Source organism: Eleginops maclovinus, chromosome 6, assembly GCF_036324505.1.
Source record: "Eleginops maclovinus isolate JMC-PN-2008 ecotype Puerto Natales chromosome 6, JC_Emac_rtc_rv5, whole genome shotgun sequence".
Taxonomy (NCBI): Eukaryota; Metazoa; Chordata; class Actinopteri; order Perciformes; family Eleginopidae; genus Eleginops; species Eleginops maclovinus.
Window position 1 is genome coordinate 235,434 of NC_086354.1, and position 14,330 is coordinate 249,763.

Sequence of the window (14,330 nt, forward strand, 5' to 3'; positions counted from 1 at the left end):
GAGCACATTCTCATGCTTTTCTGCAAAAGAACAGAGCACGTCCTTGCCAAGTGCAGAAGTTTCGTTGAAAAGCCAGTTCAAGATCGTGTAAAGTTTGTGCAAGCAGAGAAGCTTTGCTTTGGGTGTTTGAAGACTGGCCATCACTCAAGAAGTTGTGGTAACAAGAGCACATGTGAAAAGTGTCAGAAGAGACACCCGACATGTTTGCATGATGACAAGTTCAAGGAATATCAGAGGTCGACACCTCCAAAGACATACGACAACCTAATGGACAAAGTAGACACCAAAGAAATAGTTGCAACCGCAACTACTAACAGAGTCATTCAAGAAGGCCTAAGCACATTAACATCATCAGTTGTACCAGTCTGGGTCTCATCCACAAGACAGCCAGATCAAGAAGTTCTGGTCTACGCACTCTTAGACACGCAGAGCGATACAACCTTCATCCTAGATCAGGGGTTTTCAACTGGTTTTGTCCCAGGGACCACCATTCGGACTAGAAAGCAATCCGCGGCCCACTGATGTGCCTGCGCGTGCGCGTGTGTATTTGGTGTTACATGCATAGCTCAATGCATGAAACATGAAAGAGAGGCCACGCAGATTTTATAATAATAAAAGTAGATTTATTAAATTAAATTAAATTAAAGATTATTTTAAAGAAAGAATAAAGAATAATAAAGTGTTGTGCAATTCAGTATTGGGAAAAGTAACTAAAAATGTCATGCAAAGTCAGTCTAGGTGTGTGACAAAACAACAACGGAGAACAAAAATCCAACAACACCGGAGAACCAAAATCCAACAAATGAAGACCAAGGCAGCCTCAACTGCTGGCTGGTCAGGGCTTTTATAACCCAGCCAGGACAGACCTGTCACCAATCACCTGCTGTAGAGACAGAGAGATTGAGAAAAGCAGAGAGAGATTGAGAAAAGCAGGGAGAGAGAACAGGCTTACCATTAACACAGGGCGGGGCCTAAACCCGCCAGGGTCGTAACAGTGAAAACATGGGAGAATTAGGCCTACCTGTCAGTGTGATATCTGGGCGTGGTGAAGTCCACACAGCCTGTCTATTCGTGGCGAAATGGTAGACAGAGACAGTCTCATGTCATTCTCTGGATCAAGCCTAGCCCTGTACTTATTCTTTAAGTACGCCAGTGTAGAAAAACCACTCTCACACAGGTATGTGGTTGGAAAGGGCAAAAGACACCTCATTGCTTTTGCAGCAAGCTGTGGAAATTCTGTCTGGCAACTTATCCAGAATTTAACAAGGGGCTGTGTGTCGTACATATGCCTCCTGACAGAGTCTGTGGACATCTCAATCAGCTTATCCTCTTCCACAGCCGTCAGACTTGACCCTACTGATGCATCGTCACTGAATGGGAGCAGGATCCACTTGCTGTCACGGCGCCACTCTTCCGAATCAGTGAAGTACTTTGCGAATTGACGCACAAGCTTCCTCAAATGCTCACATATAGTGTCGTTGATGTCAGTGCTGTCAGGGTATTCCTCAACTGAAGGAAACATCGCCAAGTTATTGCTCTCCACTCGTTCGATCCACTTTGACATTTTTTTCACAAATGCGTCGAGCTTCTCGTAGAGCTGCATGACGTTTGCATCTCTCCCTTGCATGGAGCTGTTCAACTTGTTCAGCTCTGCAAAAACATCTGTGAGGTACGCCAGCTTAGTTAACCAGTAACTATCGTTGAAATTGGAAGCCAGATCAGAATGCTTCTCGCACAAGAACTCGTAGATAGCTCCGCGTAGTTCAAACACACGGGCGAGCACAGCGCCGCGAGACAGCCAACGCACCTCTGAATGATAAAGGAGAGAGCTGTGTTCACTTCCCAAGTCATGGCATAGGGATGAAAACAGGCGTGTATTCAATGCGTTTCGTTTTATGAAGTTGACCGTCTTGACAACGACATCAAACACACCACTGAGCTCAACACTGAGATCTTTGGAGGCGAGAGCCTCTCTATGAATCAGGCAGTGTGTCCAAATTACCCCCGGAGCCACCCTCCTTACATGCGCAAACAGTCCAGTCTTGCTGCCACTCATGGCTCGGGCCCCATCGCTGCATAATGCAACGCACCTCTGCCACGAGATATTGTGCTCCGTGAAAAAATCGTCCAGTGCTTTAAATATTTCTACACCGGTAGTTCGCCCGGGCAGTGGTTTGCAAAAAAGAAATTCCTCGCACATAGTGCCACTGTCCTCGTATCGCACAAATGTTAACAGTTGCGCATCATTAGTAACATCTGTCGTCTCGTCGATTTGAAGGGAAAACAGAACTGTCTGAAGTTTTGCCATCAGCTGGTCTTTGACATCATTTGCCATTTCCCCAATTCGTCTTCCGATTGTGTTGTCTGACAACGGAATAGTTTTTAATTTGTTGGCACATTCTTCGCTTACCATAGCTCTGCACATATCTATGGCTGCTGGCAATATAAGCTGCTCTGCAATGGTATGGGGCTTCTTACTTTTTGCAACCCTGAGAGCGACCAGATACGATGCTTTCAGTGCGTTTTCATTTATTTTTGCACTCTTCCTCATGGTAGCCTGCTGTCCTTTGAAATCACGCAACATCTGTTGCATGTACTCAACGGGTTTGGCCTTCAAGTGGACGTGATAGTTACTTACCATTGAATCGTACTGCTAGATTCTAAGTAGAATAAGCGGAAAAAACAATGGCGTCCGTTTGTTGCAGAGCGTTGCTGTGCTTGCTGTGCTTGAGCTTGCTTTGGCGCGTAACGTACGTCATCCATTCCACATTGGAAAGTAGCGATGTGATTGGCCAGGTCCAATCTCCACATTGGATAGTAGCGATGTGATTGGCCAGGTCCATTGTCATCTCGCTACGTGATTGGGACAGGCTGTATCTCACATTGGAAATGAACGAACGTGATTCGCTGTTGACATTGGACTGAGAACAGACTAACCCTTCATAGTTCAAATTTTACAGATTTTTTTAACATCGCTATTGTGAAATTCCAGATCACAAAGAAGCTGGCTGGCCATGCCAAGGGGACTGGTCTCTGGGTCACCTCCATTGGGAACGAGGTTGGCCAGATCGTGACCAGTGTGGTGACAGTGCAGGAGGGGCCAGGACTGGACAGGATGGTGGCAGGAGTGATGGAGCGGTACCGCCTTGCAGCTGTCGCACCCCCACTGCTGCTGTATGTGGACTGTAACTGCTGCATCAGTGAGGGGTCCACCACGCTGCAGAACAGGTTTGGGGAGTGGCCAGACCTCCAAATACGGCTGGACATCTGGCACTTCATGCGGAGGCTGGCTGTTGGGTGTACCACCGACGCCCATCCCCTCTACCCCACCTTCATGAGCTGCCTCTCTGCCTGCATTTTTGAGTGGGATGCAGGGGACCTCTCTCTGTTGCATCAGGCAAAGAGAGAGCAGCTCAGGCAGGAAGGTGTGCCAGCCATTACTGATGCTGCGGTGGATGCCAGGATCAGTAAGAGGGAGCTGAGCCAGTACTGCCGCAGGAGGACGCGCGGCGTGGAGGCCACCATCAGCCTCATTGGGCGGCTGCTGCAGCAACTGGGCGGGGACCAATGGGAATGACCTGATGGGGGTGCCACTGCTGGACCAGGTGCGCATGGAGCACATCTGGCGTGTGCAGCAACGCCACGTCAGCTGCATCCAGGACCTGCCTGGTGTGCAGCTCTACACCGAGACCGGCACCATCAGGAAGGGAGGTGTGGTCCTCACCAGCTACCGCTGTGCCAGGGGGTCCACATCCCTGGAGTCCTTCCACTGCCACCTGAACAGGTTCATTCCAGGTTGGTGTCTCCCTTATGTATATAAGCAGTCACTATGCTCTTTTATGAAAGCACTCATTAGATTGGAAAGCTAGACCTTTTTAATTGACTATTAATATTCATTGTTTTCACAGGAACCAGTGCAAATGCGCTGAATTTTCAGCTCTACCTCCTGGAAGGCCTGAACAGGTGGAACCAGGACCGGGGGGCGGCGGCGGTGACCAGCAGGCCATCGTCTCTGCTCACCTACTCCGGGGATGTGACCCAGAGCGTCAACACCAACAACATAAAGGTGTTTGGCCGGGCATATGTGCCAAACTTCAGGCCACCTTCCAAATACACCGGTATGCTAATGTAATGATATCTGTCTACCTAGTGTATATGCTTGACATCATACATGACATTAATGTTTATTAATTATGTGTGCATGCTTGTTTATCTGTTCTTTTCATAGGAGAGCTGCTTGGTGTTGACTACCTCCTAAGTCAGACTGGGCAGCCCCTGAAGGTCAACCCTGACGCAGAGGAGACGGAGGACATGCTGGAGGATGTGGAGGGGGGTGAGGAAGTGGACGAGGGCATTGAGGAAGACCATATACCTGACCTCATGGTGCCAGGTCTCCTTGATAACCCAACACAGCCTATCTTCTCTCTGGCTGCTCCCTCCTCCGTGGCTGCTGCCTCCTCCCAGCCTGCTGCCTCCTCCCAGCCTGCTCCCTCCTCCCAGCCTGCTCCCTCCTCCCTGGCTGCTCCCATCCAGCCTGCTGCCTCCTCCCTGGCTGCTCCCTCCTCCGTGGCTGCTGTCTCCTCCCTGGCTGCTCCCTCCTCCCAGCCTGCTCCCTCCTCCCTGGCTGCTCCCATCCAGCCTGCTGCCTCCTCCCTGGCTGCTCCCTCCTCCGTGGCTGCTGTCTCCTCCCTGGCTGCTCCCTCCTCCCAGCCTGCTCCCTCCTCCCAGCCTGCTCCCTCCTCCCTGGCTGCTCCCATCCAGCCTGCTCCCTCCTCCCTGGCTGCTCCCATCCAGCCTGCTGCCTCCTCCCTGGCTGCTCCCATCCAGCCTGCTGCCTCCTCCCTGGCTGCTGTCTCCTCCGTGGCTGCTGTCTCCTCCCTGGCTGCTGTCTCCTCCCTGGCTGCTGTCTCCTCCCTGGCTGCTCCCTCCTCCCTGGCTGCTGCCTCCTCCATGGCTGCTGCTGCCTCCTGCATGGCCGCTCCCATCCAGCCTGCTGCCTCCTCCCTGGCTGCAGATGTGTCTGGGGTATGTTAAAGCATATTTATTTGATAATAAATAACATCACGTGTCTTTGTTTTGTCCACACTTCACTGATCTCATATTTCTGATCCCTGTTTTTTACCAGGCCGTGGATGAGTCCGGCATGCCAGGCATGGACAGGCTGGCAAAATGCCTCGTGGAGCTGCGCAACCAGCCACTACTAACACTCAGCAACCAGCAGGTTAGGAACTCTTATTGTTTTGTTTTTCTCCTCTGTTCCCTGACACATGTCCGCACTTCAATGTTTTTGTTTTCTCATGTGCTGTTCTCTCTATGTTGTCTTTCTCAGGTGGACAATATTGTCGGCCTCTGGCAGGAACTGCTTCCCTACGACCAGCAGCGGGTGGTCTTTGCCGCAAGACACCAGACCAAGCTGGCCACGGGGAGGTTCAGGAGTCCTAAGAAGAGGCAGGAGTTCACGCCGGGGGTGGAGAGCGTAAAGAGGCATGCCCTCACCACCTCTGCCCCAATTGCCCAGTGGCCAGACTTTTGCCGGCTCGTGGAGAGCATCTTCGTTAGGCTCTGTGCCATCCACCGCAGTCCCAAGAAGAAGGGGACTGGCACAGTGTCTAGGTTTGACCTCGTCCTGGAGGACTACCGCCAGATCAGGCGGCGTATTCTGGGGTCCGAGGTCATGCCGAAGACCTCCATGCAGCTGGTGGACGTGAGCCACACCACCCTGGTCCAGTGGAACAGCAAGAGGGTGCAGAGGCAGGAGACTGCGGTGGTCATGCAGGGGCTGGACCTGCCCAGTCTACTGTCTGTGGCGGCTGACCCTCTCCCCACAGCCAAAACGCGGGCCGTGTCTGCACCCCCCCAATCTGGCCCGGCTCACCAGTACCACCTGCCCAGCAGCACCGTGGGCCAAGCGAGGAGAAAGACCACACACACACACACACCCGCAGTCGCCACACACACACACACACCCGCAGTCGCCACACACACACCCGCAGTCGCCACACACACACCCGCAGTCGCCACACACACACACACACCCGCCACACCTGTGGCTGTGAGGCCACGTACTCCTCGGCAGCTCTTCCCTGCTCCAGCTCCAGCTCCAAGTTCATCTCCGAAGCTGATGCTGCTGGGACCAGTAGGTGCTCAGGTGCCTGTCCTGATGGCTGCCCCACAGGCCCTGAGCTACAGCCTCATGCCTCCTCCTCCTCCTCCTCCTCCTGCTCCTCCAGTCCGCAAACTGACCCGCAGGGTACTACACAACACCTGTAAGCAGTGTAAGGAGTTTAGGACGGCAGAGACTGGACACAGCCAGTATAAAGGAAAGGTGTACTGCCCAAAGATTGAAACTGTCCCAAAAGAACAGTGGCTGGAGGACATGAAGAAAAAAAAATTGGTTAGCGCGTTTGGCTGTTAACCGAAAGGTTGGTGGTTCAAGCCCACCCAGGGACGCATGTTTTTTTCTTTGTTTTTTTGATATAAAAACATTTACTCAGTCCTTTCCAGTTGTAGACTGTCTACTAAAACTACCATTTATATTCCAATGTGGTTCAATTTGATTAAACATGGCACTTGCTTGCTCTGTCTGTGTGGTCTTCCTAAACACCCTGTGAATCCACCATTTTGTTACACCGACTAAGTGCTGGGCATTATTGCAATTGTAATCTCATTTAAATTGTAGTTCTGTTTGTGTAAAACTTTTGGGAATGAAGATATTTGCGAGCTGTAAACAGAAGAAATACAAAAAAGGTGACACAAGATGGCAGCCCAATCTATCATCCAATCATGATACTCACTGTCCATTGTGAGATTTGACCTAAGACAATCACGCCGCGAGTTCACAATGGACGGAGCCAATCGCGTCATGGCACCACAATGGACAGAGCCACTCATGGCGCGACTTCTCTCTGAACCCGCCCCCTTCACCCTCTTAATTGACAGTGGACTTGTTGCAAATTGTTGCAAAGCGCATGAGAGAAATTCAAAGTAATAACATGAAATGTTTATATTTTCCTGTTTTACAGTTGTTTCATAACAATACTATTGTTACAACAGTCATCAGTTTAATATTTGGGTGTTAACTTTTACATGGTATACGGCAACTTCAGTCTGCATCAAATTACCCAATAGCCTCGTTGCACGGTAACCGTAAATTCTACTTCCGCTGTTACTTGTATGCGCGTCTAAACTTCCGGTCGAACACTTCCGTGTTATGATAGCGTTTGACAGCTGGATACCGGTAACCGGCTTTTACTATTTAGAAGTGTACAATGAGTGTGTTCACAATAAAAGAAAGACGACTGACCTTTCAAAGGGTGGGGACATCGGCACTGCACTGTTGTGTACCTCAGTGTACGAATTCTTCGAGGTACAATAAGCTACTTTCCTTTCATTCATTTCCCGTTGACCCGGCGGTACGGGCCGAGTGGCTGAGGAGAATCCGAAGGGATAATTTCAGTCCGACGAAACATTCAAAGGTCTGCAGTAGGCACTTTAAAAGCACAGATTTTGTCGTGACAGCCGGGGGACTAAGAAAACTCCAAAAGGGATCAGTCCCTGTTCTGTTTTCTTGGAACGGGTTTGAGCTATCGGCACCTAGACCGAGTGTTTGGGAGAGGCGCCCGCGGCCAGATGTGGAGAGTCCCGATGTCTCTGACAACGAGATGGAAATCGCGGCTGTAGCTACTGACCACGACTACTCGGTGTTGCCACAAACGGTGATACGAGCAAGTGACTTGGTTGAGGACAACGAAGCCTTGCGTCGGAGGATTTTGGAGCTGGAACAGCAGATCGAGGGGCTACACCTGCGGCAGAGGTTTGGGTTACATCGTCTGACAGCGTCGGATGACAGCATTCGGTTCTACACCAGATTTGCGTCCTACCAGCATTTCCAGGCATTTTGGAGACTTGTGGAGCCTGCCGTGAACAGCAAAATGGTGAGGATTACCAGCTCGAAAACCGCCTCAAACAGCAGCAGCAGTTCCCCTCAAACGGTAAGTGCAAGTGATAACTTGTCAAAGCAGAGTTGTGGATCTAATATAATGAAATTAGTCATTTTATTACTTATCATCTAGTGTAGAAACTCGCCATGTTTGACGTTCACCGATATCACACCGGAAGTTTAGAAGCGCATACAGTAACAGCGGAAGTAGAATTTACGGTTACCGTGCAACGAGGCTATTGGCAGCAATGCTAACACTAGCGTTATTATGTTAATTTGATTTAACTCTAATTTTAATCATTGTCAACAGCCATCTGTAAATATGTCTGTCCGATTGCCCAATTGCTCTACAACGCTTATATGGAAGGGCATTGTTCTACAACTCTTACATGTTGTAACTAGCTTAATACACATTTTGACCAGTCGTACCAGCAGGGCCGGCCCTGGGCACAGGTGAACTAGGCGCCGAATTGGTGGGGGGCGCCCTCTACTGGCGCCCTTAAGCATACATCTTTCTCTTAACCAGGGCCGGCCCTGGGCATAGGCAGTCTAGGCGAATGCTAAGGAAAAACTACTCTAACATTGCATACAGAGCCAATCATGGCCCGTCACTACCATCACCACCACATTTGTCAGGGCCAGGCCTGAATATATGTATAAGCAGGCTTGGGGAGTAACGGAATACATGTAACGGCGTTACGTAATTAGGATACAAAAAAAGGTAACTGTATTCCCTTACAGTTACAGAAAAAAAGACGTAATCAGATTACCGATACATTTTTGAAAAAATAGGGATTAGTAGCAGGATTACAATGGTAAAATATATTAAAAAATAAAGAATGATATGACGATGCACATGCGCGCACATTCATTCACGATTCTCACAACACCACTCTGGTCATCATGGCAAGTCGTAAGAATGCATTTACTGGTTGGAAATTTCGCGATAATTTTGTTTTCAAAGGAGAGAGGGGAAACAATATTACACTGCAGTGCAAGCTGTGCCTTCCAGCTTTAAATGTACAGTCGTTGTCCAAGGAGTCAACATCAAATTTGAAGAAACATTTACAGGTAAGACCGTTAAGGTTAGCTACACAGAAATAACGTTAATAATAGTTAGCTAACGTTAACTAACTTGTCTACTACTACTTACATTACTAGCTACTGAAAAATATTTTGGGACTGTAAGTGGTGATGCTTGTGACCGGAATGGTGATAACACGAGTCCCAGACCGGAATAAGTTTATGGCAGTTTAATTGAAGTTTGAGTGTGAAGTGTCAAGTGTGAATAGCATACTGAACAAAGTGCATTTACTTTATATGCGTATCATTCCCGCTATTAATCTGACAAAGGATAATCGTAACAAAGGAAGGAATAGCAGGACAAACAATTACACAACGAACATAGAACATTATATTAGGCTAAACAATTTCACCAGCACAAATATGGAATGAATAAAGAAAGGGAAATAACTTTCATTTCCTGAACTACTTGAGATTTCAAGTTTCCTAGCTCTGGTTTGGAGTAGCAGATACAGTAGATTAATATTTAAGTTTGTGATTGATGATGTCCAGCCTTTCTCCTTCGTTGAGCAGCCTTCATTCAGAAAGCTTGTAGAGGGAATCAGTGGTGGCAAAACTGTCATGTGCAGAAAGACACTTGTCCTGCGTATTGAGAGGGAATTTGCTGCCATGAAAGAAACCTTGACTGCAACACTTCAGAACAGCAGACTTGTGGAGTGCACATAACAGACGTTTTTTTGGTATTACATGCCACTGGATTGAGGAGGACATGATGGAGAGGAAGTCTGCAGCATTGGCCTGTGGTCGAGTGAAGGGACGGCATATGTTCGATGTCATTGCTGCAAAAATTTGTGAAATACATGCAGAGTACAAAGTACAACTCAAAGTAAGGGCCACAGTTACAGACAACGGGAGTAACTTTGTTAAAGCTTTCCGTGAATTTGAAACAACTGAGGAGGAGGCAGCACCAGACGAGTTGGATGATGGGATAAGGTTCTGGGATATGGATGCAGTTTTGGAGATGGAGGGAGAAGAGGACCTTCATTTCTTCCTTCCCCCTCAAAGATGTGCTGCACACACGCTCAACCTGATAGCCACCAACGAGGTGGATAAAGCAGCATCAGAAGTGCCATCCCAGAAAGTGTGTCGTAGTTAGGGATGGGAATTGATAAGATTTTTACGATTCCGATTCCCTTATCGATTCTGTGAAACGATTCAATTCCTTATCGATTCTCTTATCGATTCCAATTTGGGGGAAAAAGGAGAATAAACAGTTTGATGTAACATTTATCTTTGTTTTAATGAAAAATATTCTATTGTGACAGTTACTTATTAATCTCTAATAACAAGTGTGTGTGTGTGTGTGTGTGTGTGTGTGTGTGTGTGTGTGTGTGTGTGTGTGTGTGTGTGTGTGTGTGTGTGTGTGTGTGTGTGCGCGCACTCAAGTAGTGTGTGTGTGTGTGTGTGTAAAAAAAATTAACAGTTCTTTTGCAGATGAACATATCTGCTTTTCTGTACAAGAAAATGTAACAAATAACAACAAATAACAAATACTGAATCATGTAATTACAAGAACAATGTAATCACAAGCACAGTGTGTGTGTGTGTGTGTGTGTGTGTGTGTGTGTGTGTGTGTGTGTGTGTGTGTGTGTGTGAGTGTGAGTGTGAGTGTGAGTGTGAGTGTGTGTGTGTGCACTCAAGTAGTAGTAGGGAAAATTAACAGTTCTTTTGCAGAAATATGAGCATATCTGCTTTTTCTGGAAGGATACGGGATCTTTCGGGGCTTATGGTGTCTCCAGCCGTGGAGAACACCCTCTCAGATGGGGTGGAGGAAGCCTGCACACAGAGGTAGTTTTCAGCCAGTCCAGATAGCAAGGGCAGCGTATCCTGCTTGTTCCACCACCACAGTGCGGCGCTATCCCTGCAGGGGATGGAGGGCAGGCTTTTGTAGAACTGGATTTCCTGATCCACCTTCTGAGCCAGGGAAAGACGGGGCTGTGATTCACGGATTGACTGCAGCTCGTTGTCCTCCTCCTCGAATAGTTCTTCCAAGGCTGTCTTTTTTGATGGTGGTGGCAGTGCCTGAAATTAAATGAACATGAAGTAAAAAAAAAAAAAAAACATATATAAGTCAATAATCATGACAAAACAGCATCCAAAGGTCATTACAAATGAATGAGTTAACTTACATAGTATTCCTCTACTTCTTCCTCCTCCCCATCTTCGCAGCCTTCCCTCTGTGTCTCTCCTTCCCCTGGGAGCTTGAGAAGTGATGTAAACACATTAATAACTTTTAACACAGAGCCGTAGAAGGTCTCACTCACAATGGAATCAAATGCAATGATAAGACAAACAGAATTTAAACAGAAATTAAAATACCTCATCTCTTGCTGCCACTGTATTTGCTGTTATTGCAGCTTCCCTGATCCTGTCCCAGACTGCATCACTTTTCACTTTGTATTTAAATCTGGGGTCCAAGATGGTGGCTTCCTCCAGGAATCTCTGAATGTCAGTTCCCTTCAATTTCAAAAAGGAGGATAGGATGACATTAGACTAGTGGTACAAATTGGCCTAAAGCATCAAGGTAAGATTAAATGTAGTTGTGCTTACCTGGTAGCGTTTGGAGAGATCCTTCCAAATGTTCTCCTTGATGCTCCTTGTGAACGCAGAGTCACCTTCCTGCACAGTGTACTGTTGCTCCAGCTTCTGCAAGATGGGCAAAATCTCACCGCAGGTTGCACTTTTGTCGCTGGAGACGGCCAGTGTGGAGGTGTAATGCTTCCGCATGAGATGCACAAACTCCTCTGCTTTCCTTAAGTCCTCGTTGCCTATTCTGTCCAACCTACAATGTAAATAAAAACAGAAAAAGATGTATGTAGCACAAATAAACAAAAACAAAACCAGTCAAAGTTTAAAAAAAAGTTTAAGTCATATTATCATTTAAAATATATATCACCTTTCCTTCTCCATGGGCCTTCTTATGCGTGGATCTATGGCTGCAGCCTGGATAGCAGGGAACTGCTCGGTGAATCTCTCCATCATCAAATAGAGGGAATTCCATCTGGTCCTTACATCCAGGAGGAGCATGTGCTTGGGCAGCTCTGAGGGTTCACATATACACAACACAATGTAAATATTTATTATCTAATAATTTACATACACATACCTATACATGTATATTTTCATGTACATATAGTATAATGCTTGCAATGTACTGTAAGGAGAGTATCTTACTGAGCAAGTCTTGTTTCTCTTTAAGAACAACTTTTGCCATGTGTGACCTCTTCATCCAGACAACAACTGCTCGAACTCGTGCTGCCCAATTGGATATGGCAGTGCAGTTGTACAGCTTTTGCGCTCCCAGGTTCAGCGTATGAGCGAAGCATGGAAATTTGACAATTTGCAGCTGTTTGATGGCTACATCCATGTTCGCTGCATTGTCTACAGTTGCTGCCACAACCTTTTCCCGTACACCATATTCTTCTAAAATGTAATCAATCTCCTCTGCTACAGCTGAGCCTGTCTGAGATTGGTACACGGCTTTGGTTTTTAGGACCTTTTCCTTTACCTGGCCATTGCTCACGTAGTGCAGAGTAACCGTGAGATAATGATCCTGACAAAAGCTTGTCCACCCATCACCCGTGATAGCTGCCTTTGACACTGTTTTCAGTTCAGAGATCACATTTCCCTTTTCCACACCATACCAAGCAGGGATTAAGTGGTTGGTTAAGCTTTCCCTGCTGGGGGCTTTGTATTTTGGATTGAGAACCTTTGTCATCTCCCTAGAAAACATATGAAAATGAATGAGTGTAAACATCTGTTTAATGAGGAGGAAAATATTCTATTCTATTCTATTCTATTCTAATCTGACATTTGATAATCTGACAACAACCTCACATTCACCTACCGAAATTCAGGGGCGTCTACTGTAGAAAATGGGTGCAAACCCTTAACAACAAATTTGGTAACTGCCCGGTGACATTCTTCTACCTTTGCCTGGGACATTTTATTTCTGCCTGCCTCGACGAAAATAGAAGCCAGAGGTAAACGGGAGCAAGTGCTGCTAGCCTCTGAGTCAGCCAGACTACCCGTCTCGTCCCGGTCATCATCTTGTTCTAAATCTAACGAAGAAGGCATTCGTTTGATGAAAAAGCAATACTGTACAATTTCGGGAAATAAACTAATTTCCCACCTCCCTTTGATTTAAATAAATGAGCGTCACCTTTCTCTGGCTCCCTGAATCGGCGGCGCAACTTACTAGCATGTTTCATTAGCTACATAGCAACAGCTAGAATTCTTCCCTAGAACTACGGATGCCTTGCCATCAAGTAAGCTAATTAAACATGCTAGCAAGGAACGGCTTGATTAACCAGAAACATAAACTCCCTTAATTACCCCAAGGAGAGGTAGGAAATGGGTTTATTTCCAGAAATGGCGTGGTACATAATTTACTAGGAATCACATTAAGGATTAGTCAGTGGGATAGCTACTTACCACCAGAGTTGCCTTCGGTGTTAGCCCCCAAGGTCACGGTGGTCGTAGAAGCTTGGCTGCTGTCACTCCGAAGGGCATCAAAAACGCGACACTCGTTAAAGTTTATCCCGTGTTGTGTGCGCAGATGTTTATGCATATTTGAAGTATTCCCTCCCGCCGATGTTATCAACAATTTGCAGTGGTTGCAAAACGCCCTGTTGCCATCCTTATGTAATGTGAAATGAAGCCACACTTTGGACCGTTTTAACCTTAGGGGTGCCATTTCAGACTTGTAAAAAGTATCACGAGCGTCACCTGCGTAACCAAGCAACTACGCCACGTCAAGCCGAGCTTACTGAATCATTCGTGTGTACCTTGCTGCGTAAATAACGTTACATAAACCGTGCGGTCTGGAATCTATAAGAGAATCGTTTAACGAGCTGCCAAACGGTTCCATGGAATTGAAACACAAGGAACCGGTTCTCAACAGGAACCGGTTCTCGATTCCCATCCCTAGTCGTAGTGCAATGGGAAAGTGTTCTGCCATATGGAACAAGGCACACCGGTCATCAGCAGCTGCAGAAGCAGTGCAAAATATTGCCAACATGAGGGTTTCTGTTCCATGTGTCACAAGATGGAGCTCTGAATATATGGCCATTGCCCAACTGAGCGGACTTACAGAAAATCAGCTGGGCGATATCTGCGGAAGGCCTGACCAGGCTACACCCTCATAAGATGACTTTTCTCAGGGAATATCTAGCTGTGTTACAGCCACTTGCTCAATCCATTGATCTTCAACAGGGGGAGAAAAAGTGCTATCTTGGGTTCCTCGTTCCATCGATCTTAAGCCTCAAGTCTAAACTCTCTGACAAATTGGTACATGTGACCTACACAG

At 47.2% G+C, this 14,330-nt stretch overlaps 2 protein-coding genes across 3 annotated transcripts; both read right to left on the reverse strand.

The window, feature by feature from the left end:
- Positions 1-466: 466 nt before the first annotated feature.
- LOC134865947 (zinc finger MYM-type protein 6-like) lies at positions 467-2,641 on the reverse strand. The gene is made up of 2 exons (XM_063885805.1): positions 1,022-2,641; positions 467-883 (listed from the first exon to the last, which is right to left on the reverse strand). Exon 1 carries the CDS (start codon positions 2,639-2,641, stop codon positions 1,025-1,027), a length of 1,617 nt encoding a protein of 538 aa, XP_063741875.1. The 3' UTR covers positions 467-883; positions 1,022-1,024.
- Positions 2,642-10,421: 7,780 nt separating this feature from the next.
- On the reverse strand, positions 10,422-13,796 carry LOC134865646 (E3 SUMO-protein ligase ZBED1-like). Of its 2 annotated transcripts, none has more exons than XM_063885303.1 (6): positions 13,457-13,796; positions 11,919-12,063; positions 11,573-11,804; positions 11,342-11,479; positions 11,152-11,223; positions 10,422-11,044 (listed from the first exon to the last, which is right to left on the reverse strand). In XM_063885303.1, the coding sequence occupies exons 1-6, from the start codon at positions 13,716-13,718 to the stop codon at positions 10,679-10,681; spliced, it is 1,215 nt and encodes a 404-aa protein (XP_063741373.1). In that variant the 5' UTR covers positions 13,719-13,796; the 3' UTR covers positions 10,422-10,678. The 2 variants fall into 2 exon arrangements, with proteins under 2 accessions (XP_063741373.1, XP_063741374.1); XM_063885304.1 differs by lacking the exon at positions 13,457-13,796 and adding an exon at positions 12,197-12,608.
- Positions 13,797-14,330: the final 534 nt, after the last annotated feature.